An 18748-nucleotide genomic window follows, 5' to 3' on the forward strand; every position below is an offset into this window, starting at 1 on the left:
GCTGTAGCCGACTTGCGAAAATGAGCTGACAGGCGGCATACTTTCACGAGCAGATCTGGCAACTCGGGGTACGATTTAAGAAACCGCTGAACCACGAGGTTATGCACATGAGCCAGGCATGGTACGTGTGTGATCTCACCTCGCCTCAGAGTCGCCACCAGGTTACGGCCATTGTCACACACGACCATGCCGGGATGTAGGTTCAGCGGTCTCAGCCACAGATCTGCCTGCTCTTTCACAGCTGTCCACAACTCACAAGCAGTGTGAGGTTTATCACCTAAGCTTATGAGTTTCAGCACAGCCTGTTGCCGCTTGGCGGAGGCAGTACTACAATGCTTCCAGCTTGTAACTGATGTGGTGATATCTGAGATGGAGGCTGAACATGAGGAGGAGGAGGAGGAGGAGGATGCGCAGGAGCTGTACACTGTGGGGGCAACTCTGACTGACATAGGACCCGCAATCCTCGGTGTGGGGAGGATGTGTTCCGTCCCAAGGTCCGACTGGGTCCCGGCTTCCACTATGTTTACCCAGTGTGCCGTCAGAGAGATGTACCGTCCCTGGCCACTAGCACTTGTCCACGTGTCCGTTGTCAGGTGGACTCTCCCAGTAACTGCGTTGTTGAGGGCATGGCAGATGCTTTGGGACATGTGCTTGTGTAGTGCGGGGATGGCACACCGGGCAAAATAGTGTCGGCTGGGGACTGAGTACCGAGGGACGGCCACCGCCATAAGATTGCGGAAGGATTCCGTCTCCACCATCATAAAAGGCACCATTTCCAATGCAAGCAGTCGTGAAATGTGCGAATTTAGGACTGTGGCTTGTGGGGCGTTAGCTGCGAATTTCCTCTTTCGTTCAAAGGTCTGGGATATGGACAATTGAACGCTGCGGTGGGACGTGGACGTGTACGTTGATGCTGTTTCTTGAGAAACTGCCATAACAAGTGAAGACTGAGAGGAGGGGGCATCTTTACATGCAGTATGGACAGGGGATTGCCTTGCACACACAACAGGGGGTTCTATTGCACGCACAACAGTGGAAGAAGCAGTGGTGGCACCCGCTGACACTGGTCGTGGACCCTGGGTTTCGCCCCACAAAGTCGGGTGCTTTGCTGCCATGTGCCTGATCATGCTGGTGGTGGTCAGGCTGCTAGTTTTGTCACCCCTGCTGATTCTGGCATGACAGGTGGAACATATGGCATTTTTGGGGTTATCAGCAGAGTCTTTAAAAAAATTCCAGACTCTGAAAGACCTACCGCTTGTACTGGCAACGTCCCTCGTGTTGGTGTTACGGGGAACGGTTACCTGCCTTCTGTCTGCGGCCACCACACTGCTTCTTCCTGCCTGTTGTGGTACTCTGCCTCCCTCCCCCTGTGTGCTGCTGGCCTCACTCTGCATCTTCTCCTTCCACGTTGGGTCAGTTACTAGATCATCCACCACCTCCTCCTCTTCCACTTGCGCACCACGATCCTCCTCCTCACTTCCTGGCAATTGTGTCTCGTCATCGTCCACCTCTTGTGACAGATTGCCAACGTCGACTTCCTGTGGCCGTGGCTGTTCAAATATTTGGGCATCGCAACATGGGATCTCCTCTTCCACCACTTCAAGAGTATCAGGCGAGGGGCCCAAATATGGAAATGGACCAGTGAACAGCTCTTCAGAGTGTCCAAGTGTGGGATCACTTGCTGTCTGACGACACTCGGCATGGTGGGAGGAAGGAGCATCAGGGTGAGGAGGAGTATGCGGTCGAGACTCACGGCTACTAAGAGTTAACTGTGTGGAAGACAGACCGGAGGTGGTGGTGCCTATGTAACTGGAAGTATTATCTGCTATCCAATTAATAACCTGTTCACACTGATCAGTTCTCAATACTGGTGTTGTTCTGTGCTTCCCTAGTAATTCGGTCAAAGGCCCAAAACTGGATAGTACAGCGATTTGACCCGTGGAACTGCGAAACCACACTGGGATGTCAGGCCAACACAAGACTATTTTCAACAGATATATTTTTTGTGTCACAACAGTCAGGAGACACTACTGTTTTTCTTTACGGAAAAAACTACCAAAAGTTGAATAATAGAGATTTTTTACCGTGGGATGGCAAAACCACAGTTATTGTTTACTGGGGTATACCACACTTTTTTAAATAGAGATATTTGCGGCTGAACAGTGAGCGACACACTCAAACTGCTTTTTTTTTTAGATACCAAAGGCCCAAAACTGGATAGTACAGCGATTTGACCCGTGGAACTGCGAAACCACACTGGGATGTCGGGCCTCCACAAGACTATTTTCAACAGATATATTTTTGTGCCACAACAGTCAGGAGACACTACTGTTTTTCTTTATGGAAAAAACTACCAAAAGCTGAATAATAGAGATTTTTTACCGTGGGATGGCAAAACCACAGTTATTGTTTACTGGGGTATACCACACTTTTTTAAATAGAGATATTTGTGGCTGAACAGTGAGCGACACACTCAAACTGCTTTTTTTTTAGATACCAAAGGCCCAAAACTGGATAGTACAGCGATTTGACCCGTGGAACTGCGAAACCACACTGGGATGTTGGGCCTACACAAGACTATTTTCCACAAATATATTTTTGTGTCACAACAGTCAGGAGACACTACTGTTTTTCTTTACGGAAAAAACTACCAAAGGCTGAATAATAGAGATTTTTTACCATGGGATGGCAAAACCACAGTTATTGTTTACTGGGGTATACCACACTTTTTTAAATAGAGATATTTGCGGCTGAACAGTGAGCGACACACTCAAACTGCTTTTTTTTTAGATACCAAAGGCCCAAAACTGGATAGTACAGCGATTTGACCCGTGGAACTGCGAAACCACACTGGGATGTCAGGCCTTCACAAGACTATTTTCAACAGATATATTTGTGTCTAAAAAATCAGAGACACGCTTTTTTTTTGTGGGAGGGGGGACACCAAAAGGTTAATAAGACGGGTATTTGTACAGTGTGAAGGAGGAAAAAAAAAAGGAGGATTTAGATGAAAAAAAAAGGATTTTTCCTGGCCCCCGACACCTGGTGCTAAGTCCAGCAATTTCAGCAACAGGAGCACACAGGACTGTAATGCAGCGTTTACTGGTATAACCACTGTGTCTCCTATACAGCCTGCCTGCCTGGTATCAGGGATGGATATTAGTCCTGAAAAGGACTGTTTGTTTGTTCTGGCAGCCTTTACAGACCCTATACTAATTATTTCGCAGTTTATATCTCTCCCTAAATCAGCAGCGCTGTCCCTACACTGTCTAATCCGGAGCGACTGTGTCCAAGATGGCGGCGCCCCGTTTTAAATACTCGAGGTGACGCTGTGCGGCCAGCCAATCACTGTAATGCCCACAACCAACATGGCTGCAGCATTACAGTGACTGGCTGGCAATCCCTGCATGTTCATTGGCTCTGTAAAGAGCGCCAAACATGCAGAGCGGAGACCCGAGCTCCCGCCCGAGTAACCCGGAAATGCTCGGTGCTCGCCAAACATCCCGAGTAGCGTGATGCTCGGGTGAGTACCGAGCAGTGTCGAGCATGTTCTCTCAACACTAATAAGGAAGTATTAAACTGGATAGGTCAATAGATACACTCCCTTTAATTAAAAAAGTACATCTTTATTGAAAATATAAATCAACACAGAAGAAAGCACATTAAAAGCAATAAACAAGATTGTACTGCAGTAAACACAGGTAAATATGCATACAGATATTATGTCAGTCCAAAAGATTTTTCGGAATTTCTGAATGGGACCAACGGGATTGGCTGTTTGATCATTTAAATATTGTGCACTGCCTTGGTTGACACAACATTTCTGATGAAGCATTCTGTGAAATGTGCGTTAAAGGGCTTATAGATGGTAAATATGGAAATGTCTTTTCTTGTCCTCTGCAATGTGTAATGTTGGCTGAATAACCTTTAACTTCTGGTCTGATGCTCCTCGTTCCTCTACTTACCTGTTTTCATGCACTTGCACCTTATTGTTAAAGGGGTTTGCGGTACTTTTTTTTTAAATTGCCCAATGTATTCAGCATGTGGGCATAAGTATCTCTGTAATTACCTTGTGTTGCAGATAATGCCTGTGATCGACGCTATCACTGGCCGCTCACAGGCATTACATGACCCCCGGCTGCAGCCGGCGCTGACATCCGCTGATGTCACGACAAGCCCAGGCTGCAGCCGAGGGTCCCTCTTCCGCGTTCCACTGGTGGCTGCTGGGTTGTGGGTGGGGTTATTCCCCTGCGTCACACCCGGCATCCACCGCACGCTTTCCCAATGAATGGGGAGAGGGAGAGCGTGCGGTGGATGCTGGGTGTGACGCGGGGGGTGACCCCGCCCACAACCCAGCAGCCACCGCTGGGACCCCAGCGCTGAGTCACGCCTCACTTGTCGTGACGTCAGCGCGGGGTCACATGATGCCTGTGACCGGCCACCGATAGCGCTTCTCACAGGCATTAAAAGCAACACAAGGTATTTACAAATATACTTATGCCCACATGCTGAATACATTGGGCAATTTAAAAAAAGTACCGGACAACTTCTTTAATATATATGCTTGTTTGAGGTAATGGAGCATCTGATCATTAGGATTATTTTTATTTAACACTCCTCATAATGGCCTTTTATTTAGCACATGCACTTTATGAAATGGGGATTATACGAATCTACCTACTTGTTGTAGTAAGTACTCTTTTTGGCCACTAGATGGAGACCTAATACCCATTTCTAACTGAAGTATAAAATGTAATATATTTTCTCCATATAGGTCATTAGCAGGAAATAGTCGACATTAAGAAATATATCTTGGACTGACATAATATCTGTATGCATATTTACCTGTGTTTACTGCGATACAATCTTGTTTATTGTTTTTAATGTGTTTTCTTCTGTGTTGATTTATATTTTCAATAAAGATATAATTTTTTAATAAAAGGAAGTGTATCTGTTGGCTTTTCTACACCCCAAATGTAATCTACCTCTCTGTGAAAATATGGTATCTGTTGGCTTTTCTACACCCCAAATGTAATCTACCTCTCTGTGAAAATATGGTGATGTGAATAAAGCACCAATATAGTATAATACATTCCCAATAATCCTCTATATAGTACAATACACTCCCCATAGCTCTCCATATAGTATATCACACTCCTCATAGTCCTCCACATAGTAAAATGCACTCCCCATAGTCCTCCATATTGTATACTACACTCTCCATAGTCCTCCATATAGTATAACATACTCTCCATAGTCCTCCATATAGTATAAAACACTCCCCATAGTCCTCCATATAGTATAAAACACTCCCCATTGTCCTCCATAAATTATAATGGACAGCACCATACCCTTCCTATAGTATACTACACTCCACATCGTCCTCAATATAGTATAATGAATTCTTCATAGTCCGCCATATAGTATAATGCACACCCCATAGTCCTCCATATAGTACAACACACTCCCCATAGTATAATGCACCCCATTGTCCTTCATATGATATAATACATTCTCCATAGTCTTCGATACAGTATAATGCAGGTCCCATATAGTAAAATAGAATAATGCCCTCCCCATAGTCCTTGATAGAGGATAATGCAGCCCCCATATAGTATAATGCAGACCCCATATAGTATAATGCAGACCCCATAAAGTATAATGCACCCCATAGTCCTCATAGAGTATAATGCGGCTCCCAAATACAGTATAATGTAACCCCCCTCATAGTGTATAATGTAGCCTCCCTCAGAGTATAATGCAGACCCCGTATAGTATAATGCAACTCCCCATAGAATATAATGCAGCTACCCAATAAAATATAATGCAGCCCTTACAAAGTATAATGTAGCCCCCCACAGAGTGTAATGCAGCCCACCCATAGAGTATAATGCAGCCCCCCTCATAGAGTATAATGCAGCAACCCCATAGAGTATAATGCTGCCTCCCTCAGAGTATAACGCAGTCACCCCTCAAAGTATAATGCAGCCCCATCAAAGTATACTGCAGCCCCCCTCATAAAGTATAATGCAGCCCCCACATAAAGTATAATGCAGTCCCCCTCAGAGTATAATGCAGCCCCATCATAAAGTATAATTCAGCCCCCTCATAGTTTAATGCAGCCCCCTATATAGTATAATGTAGCCCCCATAGTCCTGCAGTGTTATGACCACCATGTACTCACTGATATACTGTATATATAAAGAAAAATAAATACAATACTTACCTCTCCTCATTCCCCCACTGTTCCGGACTCTGCAACCCGTCTCAGCAGCTCCACTGCTTGTACAGCTTGGTGACAGAATCGCGCACGCTGCTTCAGAGGCAGAGGGGGAATGATGGGAGAGGGAGCATCACATGACGCTACCTCCTCCATCATTGCTTTCAGCTGTATCGGTATCTATGATGCTGATACAGTTGAATGCAGGAGGGGGGTCGGCGCTGGTGCCAGGCCCCTCTGACTCATAGACCCCAAAGTGGCCACGTGGTGTGCCGCTATTAGTGGCACGCCACTGCCTGGGGACCTTTCCGGGAGCGGGGGCGCTAGACAGATGCCTAGTCTGCTTTCCCCCTAACGCCGGCCCTGCCCATAGTGAACAAATGGAGATTTTTGAGTAAGTCCACTGTCACTCCATTCAAATAGGGATAAAAGGTCCTTATTCTGCCAATCAGTAGAAGGTCTTGTGGTCGGACCACTACTTGGATATCGATAATTGATAAATTTTCCTTAAAGGTTTCTATCTGACGACAGACTTGTGAATCCTCACATTTCACGCACAACGCGCCGTGAGAATTCTATTGTGCCGTCACCGGGAGTAGGTGGTCATGTGCCCACAAGTATGCGATAGGCATATTCCTGGCCACATTCCAACTAGACTATTTCTGGCCTCACTCAATACACTAGTGGAATGTGGCCAGGAGTATTCATATTGCATACTTGCTGGTCACGTGTTCCCCCACACCCGACGCTAACACCAGAGAATCCCCACAGTGCATATTGCACACGATGTGAAAATTCACAAGTCTGCAGTCAAATAGGATGATTGCAGACTTGTAGCTTTAGACCACACAACTCCTTTTACTTTAAACAATATGTCTTTGCAGCTATGATACATACGTACTTTATGGGAATGAAGGTGAATAGTCATTTTGCATTGTTTTATCTTATGTTATATTAATTTGAAAGGTTTCTTCTTGTTATGACATATTTGTTATCCATGGCAATTCACTGTTATTAAATATTAAAGCAGGAATGAACCTAAGTAATTAAATACCTTTTAGGAGCACTGGAAATATAGCTGGCCAGTTCTGATCAAACTAAATTTAATCTTTTCTATGTTTTGCTTAACAAATTACATTTGTCCGGTTCATTTGTATTCATTAGACATACTTTATTTTATTAGGACTTAATTCAATTCATCTGGAATAATTAAGTACATCAAGTGCCATCAATATTGCAAAGATGAGGGGACAGCAGAAATGTTTTAGAGATATAAATTTGTAAAACGGTAAAAATAAAAATAATGTAACGTTATTGTGATATATGCTGGATGTAAGTATGAAATACGGAATATTCACTTCCAAAAAGGCGATTGTAACATTTAGTGTTCAGTTGTGACATTTAGTATTCAATTCATTAGGCACTAAATGTTGCCTTCTTAATGAACAAACTGAGTTATGTCTAATGCAGACCTGTGCAGCAAGACATAGCGGTGCACCCTTGGGTCTCACAACTAAATATAACATAGTGCATTGTTTTAGCCGAGACATTTTTTTATCTTCCGTCCCATAAATGGCAGACATGTACGTTATCTGCGTTATGCGCTTCCTGCAGGATACCTTGGTGATCAGGAATAGGAGAGTGGCTGTGACTGGTAGTCACTCTTCTACATTAAAGGGAATTTGTCACCAGGTGTTTGCCATCTAATATGAGAACACCTTAATATAGGGACAGAGACCCTGATTGCAGCGATGTGTCATTTACTTGGCTGCTTGTTGCAGTTTTATCAGCAGGAGTTTATCACTAGAGGACTAGTAAATCTATTGCCATGTAGTCCTCCATATTCATGAGCTCTCTATAACCCCACTTCCACACATGATTAGCAATTTTCCACCCATATACATTGCACATAAAATGCCGTCAATCAGTGATGTGCATGGGGGTCATACAGAGATCACAATTAAGTAGATTAGTAGGTTTGCAGCAGATAAAACAGTGATTTTATCAAAACTACAGCAATCAGCCCAGTAAGTGATACATTACTGGAATTAGGGCCTCTGCTCCTACATCATGCTGCCCTCAGATGGAGTAGCGAAAACCTAGTGACAGATTCCTTTAACAGTCAAAATCAGCCATTTAGACCCGGAGGTGATCTTTTTATTTCTCTCAACCTTGTACAGCAATGGAGACCTGCTTCCCTTATATTTACTTTATGCATTTATGCTTTTGTCATACAAAATAGAAAACTATATTACTACACGCAACACAGAGGATGCACTTTTCATTTTTCTAATTCTCTTGGTCTCAGATTCACATCATACCTCTTCGGAAGTAAACATGACAAGTCGGGGAACACTTGACAGCCCATTCTCTTTTATGTCAGGACAGAACTTGTACCTCGCTAAGTTTACAGCATACATATTGGATACGGAGCCACCTAGAGATTAATTAGAAAACATTTTACATGGAGTCATGCATGGAAGTCACAGTATAATTTAATTTTCACACTAATGCTGCTGCCTGGTCAAGTCAGCAAATTCTTTACATTTTTCTTCCTATTAATAGGAACCTGTAATCAGGTATTTGACACCTAATCTGAGAGCATCATGATGTAGAGACAGATACCCTGATTCCAGTGATGTGTCACTTACAGGGCTCCTTGCTGTAGTTTCATTAAAATCACTGTTTTATTAGCAGTAAATTATTACTTGAAGACTAGTAAACCTTCTTCCATGTAGTCCTCCATATTCATGAACTCTGTATAACCCCGACACTACCACTGATTGTGCATTGACAGAAAGCTGCCTATGTACACAGGAAGCTGTCAATCAGCGGTGTGGGCGGAGTTATATAGAAAGCAGCATTTAGAGATCTGGTAGATCTGCCGCAGTTTTTTTTTTCTAGCAAAACTGCAACAAGCAGCTCAATAAGTGATACATATCTTAGACGAGGTAGCAAAAACCTGGTGACAGATTCCCTTTAAAAGGTGTGCAGGACTAATTTAATGACCACCATGTTTTTTTTCATATACTGTTTCTCTAAAACAATAGAAATGAATTTAAATGATAAAACTAAATATGGCCAATATAGCTGATGCTTTAATAGTGATTCCTATTTCTGTCACTGTTGTCTTAGGCTCTGTCCATAGTATAATCTCCTGCAGTATACACTGAACATATAGCCCTGACATCAATAATTATATCAAAATAGTAATTTTGCTAATAACTCACCTATGTTAGCAAATGCCATTCCCTGCATGGTCTCGACCTCTGACCAGGGTCCAAGTTAAAGCTTTAAAGATTTTTTTTTGTTGAGTCCAGCATTGAGAGTTGAAAAAAGTTCATTTTTTTATTAGTAACAATTGCAAATTCACAGTGCAAGACACAGTATCTCTGCTCAACTTTCATGTTTCTAATGTATCGATGGTGCTGCTCAAAGCAAATGGCAAAGTGCAAATGGTGCTAAGCACAAACTGAGCTAAAAAACAGGTGATATCTGATTACATATACGTCACAAAACACACCCGCCAAGACTGTTAAGAACAGAATATGTTGTCTTTTACAATGATAAAAAAAACAGTCATGAAAAATAAAAAAAATGCCATACAAATTCTATAAGTCAGTAATAAAACAATTGTTCCTATGGATTGAAATGTGAAAAGGAAATCACGTATTAAAGAGAATCTGTCAGTAGAATCAACTCTCCTAAGCCATTTTATATGGGCATGTAGGGGATAAAAAGCTGAATAAAATGATAATTTGATATCTATGATCCGATATCTTTTTCCAGAGAAATACACATTTTTCTTAATATGTAAATGAGCTGTTAATAGATATTTAGAAAAGACAGTTTAGGTACTGGACAAACCCTTTAATATGTAAATGAGCTGTTAAGATCTATGGGCCGGACACTGATCTCCCTGAGAATCTGTCTCCAGAGGTTATTTTAAATGAAAGGGGGAGTTACCAGTGTGAGACATGTAACGACTGATAGTCCGCTCTCCTGATCTACATGTCTCATGCTGGTAATACCCTCATTTAAAATAATCTCTGGCGGTAGTCTATCAGGGAAAGCTATGTCCAGCCCATAGATTTTAACAGCTCATTTACATATTAAAGGGTTTGTCCAGTACCTAAAATGTCCTTTCTAAATATCTATCTTAACACCCTAAATCACTTATTTAATTAGCTTTATTATACAATACCCTATATTTCTGCCTAGAACAAGACATCATCAGCGGGCAGCGCTGCAGTTACTTTGATGCATCGCAGCTCTCTGAGTATGTCCCGGGTCCACTGAACATACAACGTCAGAGATAGAAGCAGAGTGTGGGCGCTGCACTCACCTCTCCCACAGTTCTATCACCATGGATCCAGGACATCTTCAGAGGGCACGATGCAAGAAAGAGTAGCACATAACTGCAGCTCTGACCCCTGGTGACATCCTGCTCCTGGAGGGGCGATGGATGCTGCGAGGAATGAGTACAGCCCCAGGCTCCTGTGACTTCCTTTTTAAGACTCCTTTTTAGCGAAATGTCACAGGAAGTGAAGTAAAAAAAAACACATTGCGGTTAGGGTATAAAGATAAATATTTAAAAAGGACATTTTAGGTACTGAACTAACCCTTTAAGAAAAATTACTCTGGAATAAGACATTGGATCACAGATGTCAAGGTATCATTTTTGTTCAGCTTTCTATGACCAGTATGCTCATATAAACGGTATAGGAGGATTGATCCTACTGACAGATTCACTTTAAGATAGAAAATTCAAAAATACTCAGAATTCGAAACAGCTCTTCTTATATAACCTCCGCACGCATGCTTTTTTTCTTTATTAATTCAATGTCGTAAGCACACAAGCTATTAATTTGATCTTCATGTAATATGTTATGCACTTCCAGAGATATTAAGACATTTTTGAATATTAGAAATATCATTAAGGTGCTCAAGAATTCTATCTTTCAGAGGTTGGCCTGTACAGCTGACTTATAAGAGTTTACAATCAGTACACTGAACAATTTATGAACCTTTAATCAATTACAGCTGATATTATTCTTATTTATTATGCATTGCTTATATAGTGCTATCATATTCCACAGCATTCACATACATTATCATCGCAGTCCCTAATAGGGCTCACAATCTAAATTCCCTTTCGAGTGTGGGGGGGAAACATTAATATATGGAGGAAACCCTTAGGAGGAGAAAATACAAACTCCTCGCAGATGTTCTCCTTGGTGGGATTTGAACCCAGGACCGCAAAGCAACAGTGCGAACCTCTGCAAGGATTGTTGCCAGAGATAAACCATTTTCAGCAACTATTAAAAAATGATTTACAAAAATTATTTGAAGTTACAAAATAACAATCACAGTAATAATATAACCGATAAGCAAACAATGAAGTGGATTGTTATTCAAATATCTGATAATGATGGAATGGTCGTACTTTTGAATGAGAAAAAGTATTGTACAACAATAGAGTTGATGTCATGAGATTCAAATGTTTATAATTTATTGCCACATGACCCCACAGCCAATTTTGGGAACAGATCTCTAGAATTAATGATGATGGGCTATCTCTTAGTATTATGACAATGTTTAAAAGTGTTTATTTCACCTCATCCAATCATTCTAATAATGCATACATTGCCTAAAGTTCCTAAAGGTATTTCTCTGTTACAATTCAGACCTACTGTCACTGCTTTCACTGCTCTGCTCTTCCCAGTCTCAGGTTGTCACACTGAGCTGCCTCTTGTAGCATTTCCAACACTTCTTCATCCTCCTGCTGCTGGTAAGTCTCCACCTGGCTATAGGGAAACGCGACCACATTCTGCAGGCATTTAACCCCATTGTGGCCGGCATTGGTGAAATTCTCTTGCCTTTTCCCAAGCAGAAGGGGGTTTATTAAGCAGCTCCTCAAACCACTCTTTGCCTGATATAAGTGCTAGTTAAGTTCCTGTCTAGTTTCCTGCAAGGTGCTTTCTTGTATTGTTTCTCATGTGTTCTGACCCGGCCTGCCTACTTTATTCTGACCTATTCACTTGAACTTGTGCTTCCTGCCCTAACCTCGAATTGTCTGACCACATCTTTGTCTCCGTCCACCTTTACCTCGTACCCATTTCTCTGACTTTCAGGTCAGCTGCTGCAGATCTTGGGACAGACCTGGAGTGGTACCTGGTGACTATTGACTGCCAAGCCTATCCTCACCATCATAGGCTTTAGTGAATACCCAGTAGTTACTTAGTTACGCACTTCCAGGGCAAGACCGGCCCTTGGCGCAGTGAGTCCAAAGCTTTCTGCGTTATACCTATTATCTCTAGCATGAGGTTTGAGAGTGAAAGGCTGGGAGAGTGGCTGGACAGCCATTCCCAGACTTTGGTTCAGAGACAAAATAGACACAAGAGATGTTTTTAAACAACTATATGATGTCAAATGGACACATGAGTTTCTATGGTTGAGCTGTGATGTTTCAGCTTTATACATATGAATCCTGCATAACTCCATATTACAAGCACTAAAGTAACATATGGACAATTACAATAATTATAGCACAAATCTAAAAAAAAATTAATACATTATTTAAATTACATATCTTTTGTTAATGCATTATTCTTTTATGCTTAATAGTAGCTAATGTATTCAAAGTGCCAGAAGAGTGGTAATACATGACATACCAACTGTGGCAGTTGTGTGACTAAGTGATATGGATTGTGGAAAGACCTGGTGACCTACCTCATTAAACATTCACCAAGAAACTCCATGTAACTATATGCCAGTGGCAGAATTGACCATCATGAGTAGCATATGGTCCAAGAGGAGCCAGAACCAGACAAATTGGATAGTGAAGTGGATTGGGTGATGTGGTAGTTGCCATACAACAAAGCACCTTGCATCGATGATATTCCTGTGGATCTGCTCAACCAGTCCCAAGCGCTGTACTGACAGCACTATGTTTGAAGATTTGGAGGATCTGAACAAGGCCAAAGGAGGAGATCAGTAGTGTTGAGCCACCCCCGTAGTGTTCGAGTTCGGTTCGGTTCGTCGAACACCCATGTGTTCGCCGAACTGTTCGTCGAACTGTTCGTTGAACACCTTCGAACACCGTTAAAACCAATGGCAGGCAAACAAAAACACATAGAAACACATAGAAAACACCTTCAAAGGTGTCCAAAAGCTGACAAACTGCTCAGAAGACATAACTAACACATGGAAAAGTGACAAGTACATATAGTCATGCGAAAAGAAAAGAGGTGGAGGAGTAAAAGGAGGGGGAGACACAGATATAGGCATGTCATGCTCTTCTAAAATCCAAAAAGTGAGAAGCCGACACGACCAGTCCGTTCCTGCCCGTGCCACCTCCGTGTCGCCGGTTTTGTGCCAGAGCCGCGGTGGACCCTGACGGCCAGCCCCCCTCTCCCAATACTGGTGCCTGTCCGCTGGTGGGTCGAGCCCCCCCGCGGTGGGGGGGAGTAACATCTGAGATGAAAGACCATCTTCCAGCTGTCGTGGGAACCATGGAAAGGTAAGGATGATGTTGCTTTATTATTTTACTTTTATTGCAGGAGATCGTTAGCTTCAGCTGGAATGGGCGTGATGGTAAGTATGGTTTAATTTAGAACAATAAAGAATTGTGTCTTTATTTCAATTTTTTATTTCAAAGGACTTTATTCTGGGTGTTTGTGCTTTTTTTTAACTTTCACAATGGGGTTAGTAATGGGGGTGTCTTATAGACGCCTCTCCATTACTAACCTGGGCTTGATGTCAGCTGGCATTATAAGCTGACATCAACCCCAGCCCTATTACCCCACTGCCACCGCTACAGGGCAGTGGGAAGAGCGAGGCTAAGTGCCAGAATTGGCGCATCCTATGGATGCGCCATTTCTGGGGCTGCTGACGGCTGGTGTTTCTAGCCTGGGAGGGGGCCAATATTCATGGCACCCTTCCTGGGCTATTAATATCAGCCCCCAGCTGTCTGCCTAACCTTTCTAGCTATTAAAATAGGGGGGACCCCACATCATTTTTTTTGGGGGGTCCCCCATTTTAATAGCTAGGAAAGGCTAGGTATTCAGCTGGGGGTTGACATTAGTAGCCTGGGAAGCTCCGTGGGTATTACCCCCTTCCCAGGCTTCAAACATCTGCCCCAGCCGTCTGCTTAACCTCCGCTAGAGACTAAAATTACGGGGAACCCCACACCAATTTTTTTTTAAATAAATCCTTTATTTTAACACTAAATGACAGGTACAGTAACCAACACTGTCACTGTATTTATTATATATGTGACTGACATGTTTCTGTCTATCTAATCTATGTGTGATGCTCTATTCTTTCTGTTCTAAATTGTCGGGTACAGATGATGAATTGCCGGCCGGCTTTTTTAAAGAGACGGGTGCATGAAAACACTATTATTTTTTTAAAATAAATCCTTTATTTTAACACTAAATGACAAGTACAGTAACCAACACTGTCACTGTACTTATTATATATGTGACTGACATGTTTCTATCTATCTAATCTATGTGTGATGCTCTATTCTTTCTGTTCTAAATTGTCGGGTACCGGTGTATGCCGCTCATGAATTGCCGGCTTTTCATGTTTCACTATGAGCACTGTTCCCATCGATTTGGGCAATCACTGTAATGCCACAACCACCATGGCTGCGGCATTACAGTGAGTGATAGACAATCTCTGCATGATTGGTGCTCTAAATAGCGCCAGACATGCAGGACAGGGACCCGAGCTCCCGCCTGAGCATCTCGAAAGTACTCGGCGAGCTCTGAGCATCTCGAGTACTAAAATGCTCAGGCAAGTACCGAGCAGTGGCGAGCATGCTCGCTCATCACTATTCAAGATCAAAAATGGCACAAGACAAGGACGCATCCTCACTTTCCTTTTTTTTAACCTCTATGCTGAAGTAATCATGAGGAAGCTGGACATAGATGATTCCAGTGTTGGGGTAAAAATGGGACCATCAGTAATCTAAGATATGCAAATGATACAACCCTCATAGCAGACAGTGAGAAGGACTTGAAAAAGCTAATCTTAAAGATTAAAGAAAGAGAGAAGATGAGACTTTACATGAACATCAAGAAGACCAAAATCAAGACTACCACCAAAAAAGAAGTCCATATAAAGATCAACAATGAATAAATATTAATGATCAATGGCTTTGTTTCCCTTTGGTTCCTCATTAATCACAGTAGCGATATGACAGAAAAGATCAAGTGTCAAATAGTACTGGGACGTGCATCCATGGTGAGCATGGACAAAATAAGGACATAAAAGCACATCTCAATCACCATCAAACAAAGACTGGTTACTATAATTCCGACATATGTGTTGACAATTGCGACATGAATGTGAGATATAGACATTCGTGAAAGTAGACAGAAGAAAAATTGATGCCTATGTGTTCTGTGATTGTGGTGAGGGAGAAGAATTCTTCGAAACGAAAGGACTGTTAGGATCACCAATTAAGATGTTCTTGATTATTTAAACTCAGAGCTGTCCCTGGAAGGCAAGATTACCAAATAGGAACAGACCTGTTTCGAACATGTGATGAGGGCTAATTCACTAGAAAGGGAGATTCTACTTGGAATGATCAGTCATCGAAAGGAAACAGGGGAGTGCCACTGGCTAGATACTATCAAGAATGACATGGGAATAAACATCAGGAAATAGAAAAAAGGCATGGAAAATAAGGAAGGATAGCGAGAAACAGCCTATAGGGTGTCCTATGGCCAAACATGACTAAGAATCAGAATCAGCATATTCAAACTCAGAGAAACAAAAGAAAAAAGTTGCACAGCAATGAGAGTGCACACCCAAATGATATGTAAAAAAATAAAAATAAACATGGTTTTACTGAGTATCAAAAATCATGCTGGCAAACAAATGGAGGGCAAGAATAAATTCATATAAAAGAAAATATGTAAATATCAGAACAGGGGAGGCATATAATAATCAAAGATGATCCCCAAAACACCAGGCATACGTAAATGTAATAAATGATGTTGTGGGTAATGATACACTCAGATATACAGGTAAAATTAACAAAGTGTAAAAGTAAATAAATGGATAAATGAATTAATTAATTAATAGATAATATATAAATAAATCAGCAAGACATATAAGTGCTATAATAATAATTGAAACAAATATATTAAAAGGCAATTAACGAAAAACAAAATATAGCCAGCAGGTGGAGCATCAATATATAAATACTAGCTAATGAGACCAAGAGAACATGCAAATATGCAAGACGATGCCTTGTGGAAGAGACCTGAACACAACGTGCGTCGCTACCTAATGTAGCTTTGTTGGGAGTATGATGAAGACACCTAACAAGGCTACGTTACGTAGCGATACTCGCAGGGTTCAGGTCTCTTCTTCCAGGCATTTTCTTGCATATTTGCATGTTCTCTTGGTCTCTCATTTGCTGGGATTCATATATCGATGCTCCACCTGCAGGTTATATTTTGTTTTTCATTGATTGCCTTTGTATATATTTGTTTCAATTATTATTATAACACTTATATAACTTACTGATTTATTATCTATTAATTTATTTATTCATGTATCTATTAGTTTACTTTTTAACTTTGTTTATTTTATTTGCATATGAGTGTATCATTACCCATAACATAATTTATTACATTCACGTATGCCTGGTGTTTTGGAGATGATTTTGGATTATCATATCCCTCTGCTATTTACATATTCTCTTTTAATTGTTTTTATTTCTGTCATCCGTTTATTTGTCAGCATTATTTTTGATACTCATTAAAACCATGTTTAATCTTTTACACGTCATGTAGGTGTACACTCTCAATTGCAGTGTAGCTTTTTCTAGCTTCTCACAGTTCTCAATTTTGCATAGCCTTTTGTAGCACCCTTTTATTTATTTATTATTACATTTGTGGAGCCCACTATTCAAACTCAAGGCGTATAAGAGGCGGACTAATATTCCCCTTGTCTTGTGAATTTAAAGGGAATCTGTTTCCTCCAAAAATGCTATATACTGTAGTGGAAATCTGCAGGTAAATAGAGTTTATTTCATGCCCTTCTTGCTTAAAGGAGCAGAGGCTTCAGGGAGAAAATTAAGCGATATTATACCTGTAGCCACTCACCATACTGTAAGCATGCTGTAATCACTCCCGGCATTTTGATTGATGGCCTCCTCTGTAGTCTGTGTTTCTGCATGTGTGTGAGCAGAGCAAGCTGTCAGTAAAGGTGCAGGAGAGTGATTACAAAATGCCATAATCAAATTGCACTTTATATTCTCCACAGTGAGTGGAGACTGTAGCAGTTGTATGCCAGGGGTCTGGTTGCCACAGTAATAGAAATATTACGTCTGAGAGCAGGTGGGAGGTTTCTCTGGTCAGGAGCCCTAAAGCATGCAACACTTCCTGCCCAGACCTGGGAGGGGAGGAATCTGCCCTTATAAACTGGGTCTGGGGCGGGATTAGTCAGTTGAGTCAGAGCCTGGAGATGGAAAGTTACAGCAGGAGCTCTGTAGGAGCTAGGAGCAGAAGACCGGGGGCTGGAAGCTAAGCAGAGATATAGCTCGCCCTGGCAGAAGAATCTGATAACCGGACACCGGAGCCCGAGGCTGTGGGGAGTGATATCCACCCAGCAGGAGAAACCAGCCGGCAGGGGATTCCAGGTCCTCTGGACAAAGAAGCCCGGAGGCTCAGTCACAAGGAAGGGACCAGCACCGCCATCCAAGAGCGGAGGCTAACAGAAGGCCCCAAGTCACCAGCCATACGGGTGAGCACCACACGGCATACTCAGGGACGTGGGCTACTTCTACCCGCGTACAGCAAGGTAGCCAGAAAGAGTGCAGATAGACGGGGAGGCCTACAACTCCACCTGGCCAGGGGAGCTCCTGTTTGCTTGCAGACTGACCAGGCCCCTTATGTTAGCCAGTACTCCCGGGAGGGTCTGCCTTAACATCACCAGTAAAGACCCTGAACTGCATTGCAAAGACTCTGAGTCGTTCCTGCTTCATCGCCGCACCAGCACTACTAGTGCTGGGACTCCCGCGCACCATCACTCCCATCATCCACATTCACTGCCCTGGGGCTGCACTCCTCCCGTGGGGATTCACACTACCTCAGCTGCATACCCCATCAGCCCCAGCGGTCTGCCTTGCAGCGGCTGTCCGCACTGACCGCAATCCACGGGTGGCGTAGTCGGATAATTAAATTAAAACCTTACAAATAGACTGCCACTGGTTTGACCACCCTGAGCCACGGGACCGGGTCGCCACCACGGAGACTACAAACCCAAGCATCCCCCAGAGACCAGTTTCCGGGTAACCCACTACATGTGCACACTAGGCCCAGGGGGCGAGTCACCCGCACTGCCCAATTATTGAAAGCGAGTGGCTGCAGGGAGAATATAACTTACTTTTCTCCCTCTAGCCACTGCTCCAGTAAGTCATCAAGGTATGCTATAAGGCTATGTGCCCACGTTGCAGAAATGAAGCAGAAAATTTCTGCTTCATTTCTGCAAGTCCTCTCCCGGAAA

At 42.6% G+C, this 18748-nt stretch overlaps 1 protein-coding gene across 1 annotated transcript in view; it reads right to left on the reverse strand.

Annotated features, from left to right (window-relative positions):
- Window positions 1-18748, reverse strand: part of GADL1 (glutamate decarboxylase like 1) — a 564135-nt gene that overhangs the window by 307892 nt on the left and 237495 nt on the right. The window contains exon 6 of the mRNA XM_073678031.1: window positions 8542-8657. Coding sequence (XP_073534132.1) covers window positions 8542-8657 — 116 coding nt within the window. The remainder of the gene's footprint in view (window positions 1-8541; window positions 8658-18748) is intronic.

This window comes from Phyllobates terribilis, unplaced genomic scaffold (assembly GCF_046119375.1).
Source record: "Phyllobates terribilis strain yellow unplaced genomic scaffold, ASM4611937v1 Scaffold_4__5_contigs__length_816908805, whole genome shotgun sequence".
In the NCBI taxonomy this organism is placed as follows: domain Eukaryota; kingdom Metazoa; phylum Chordata; class Amphibia; order Anura; family Dendrobatidae; genus Phyllobates; species Phyllobates terribilis.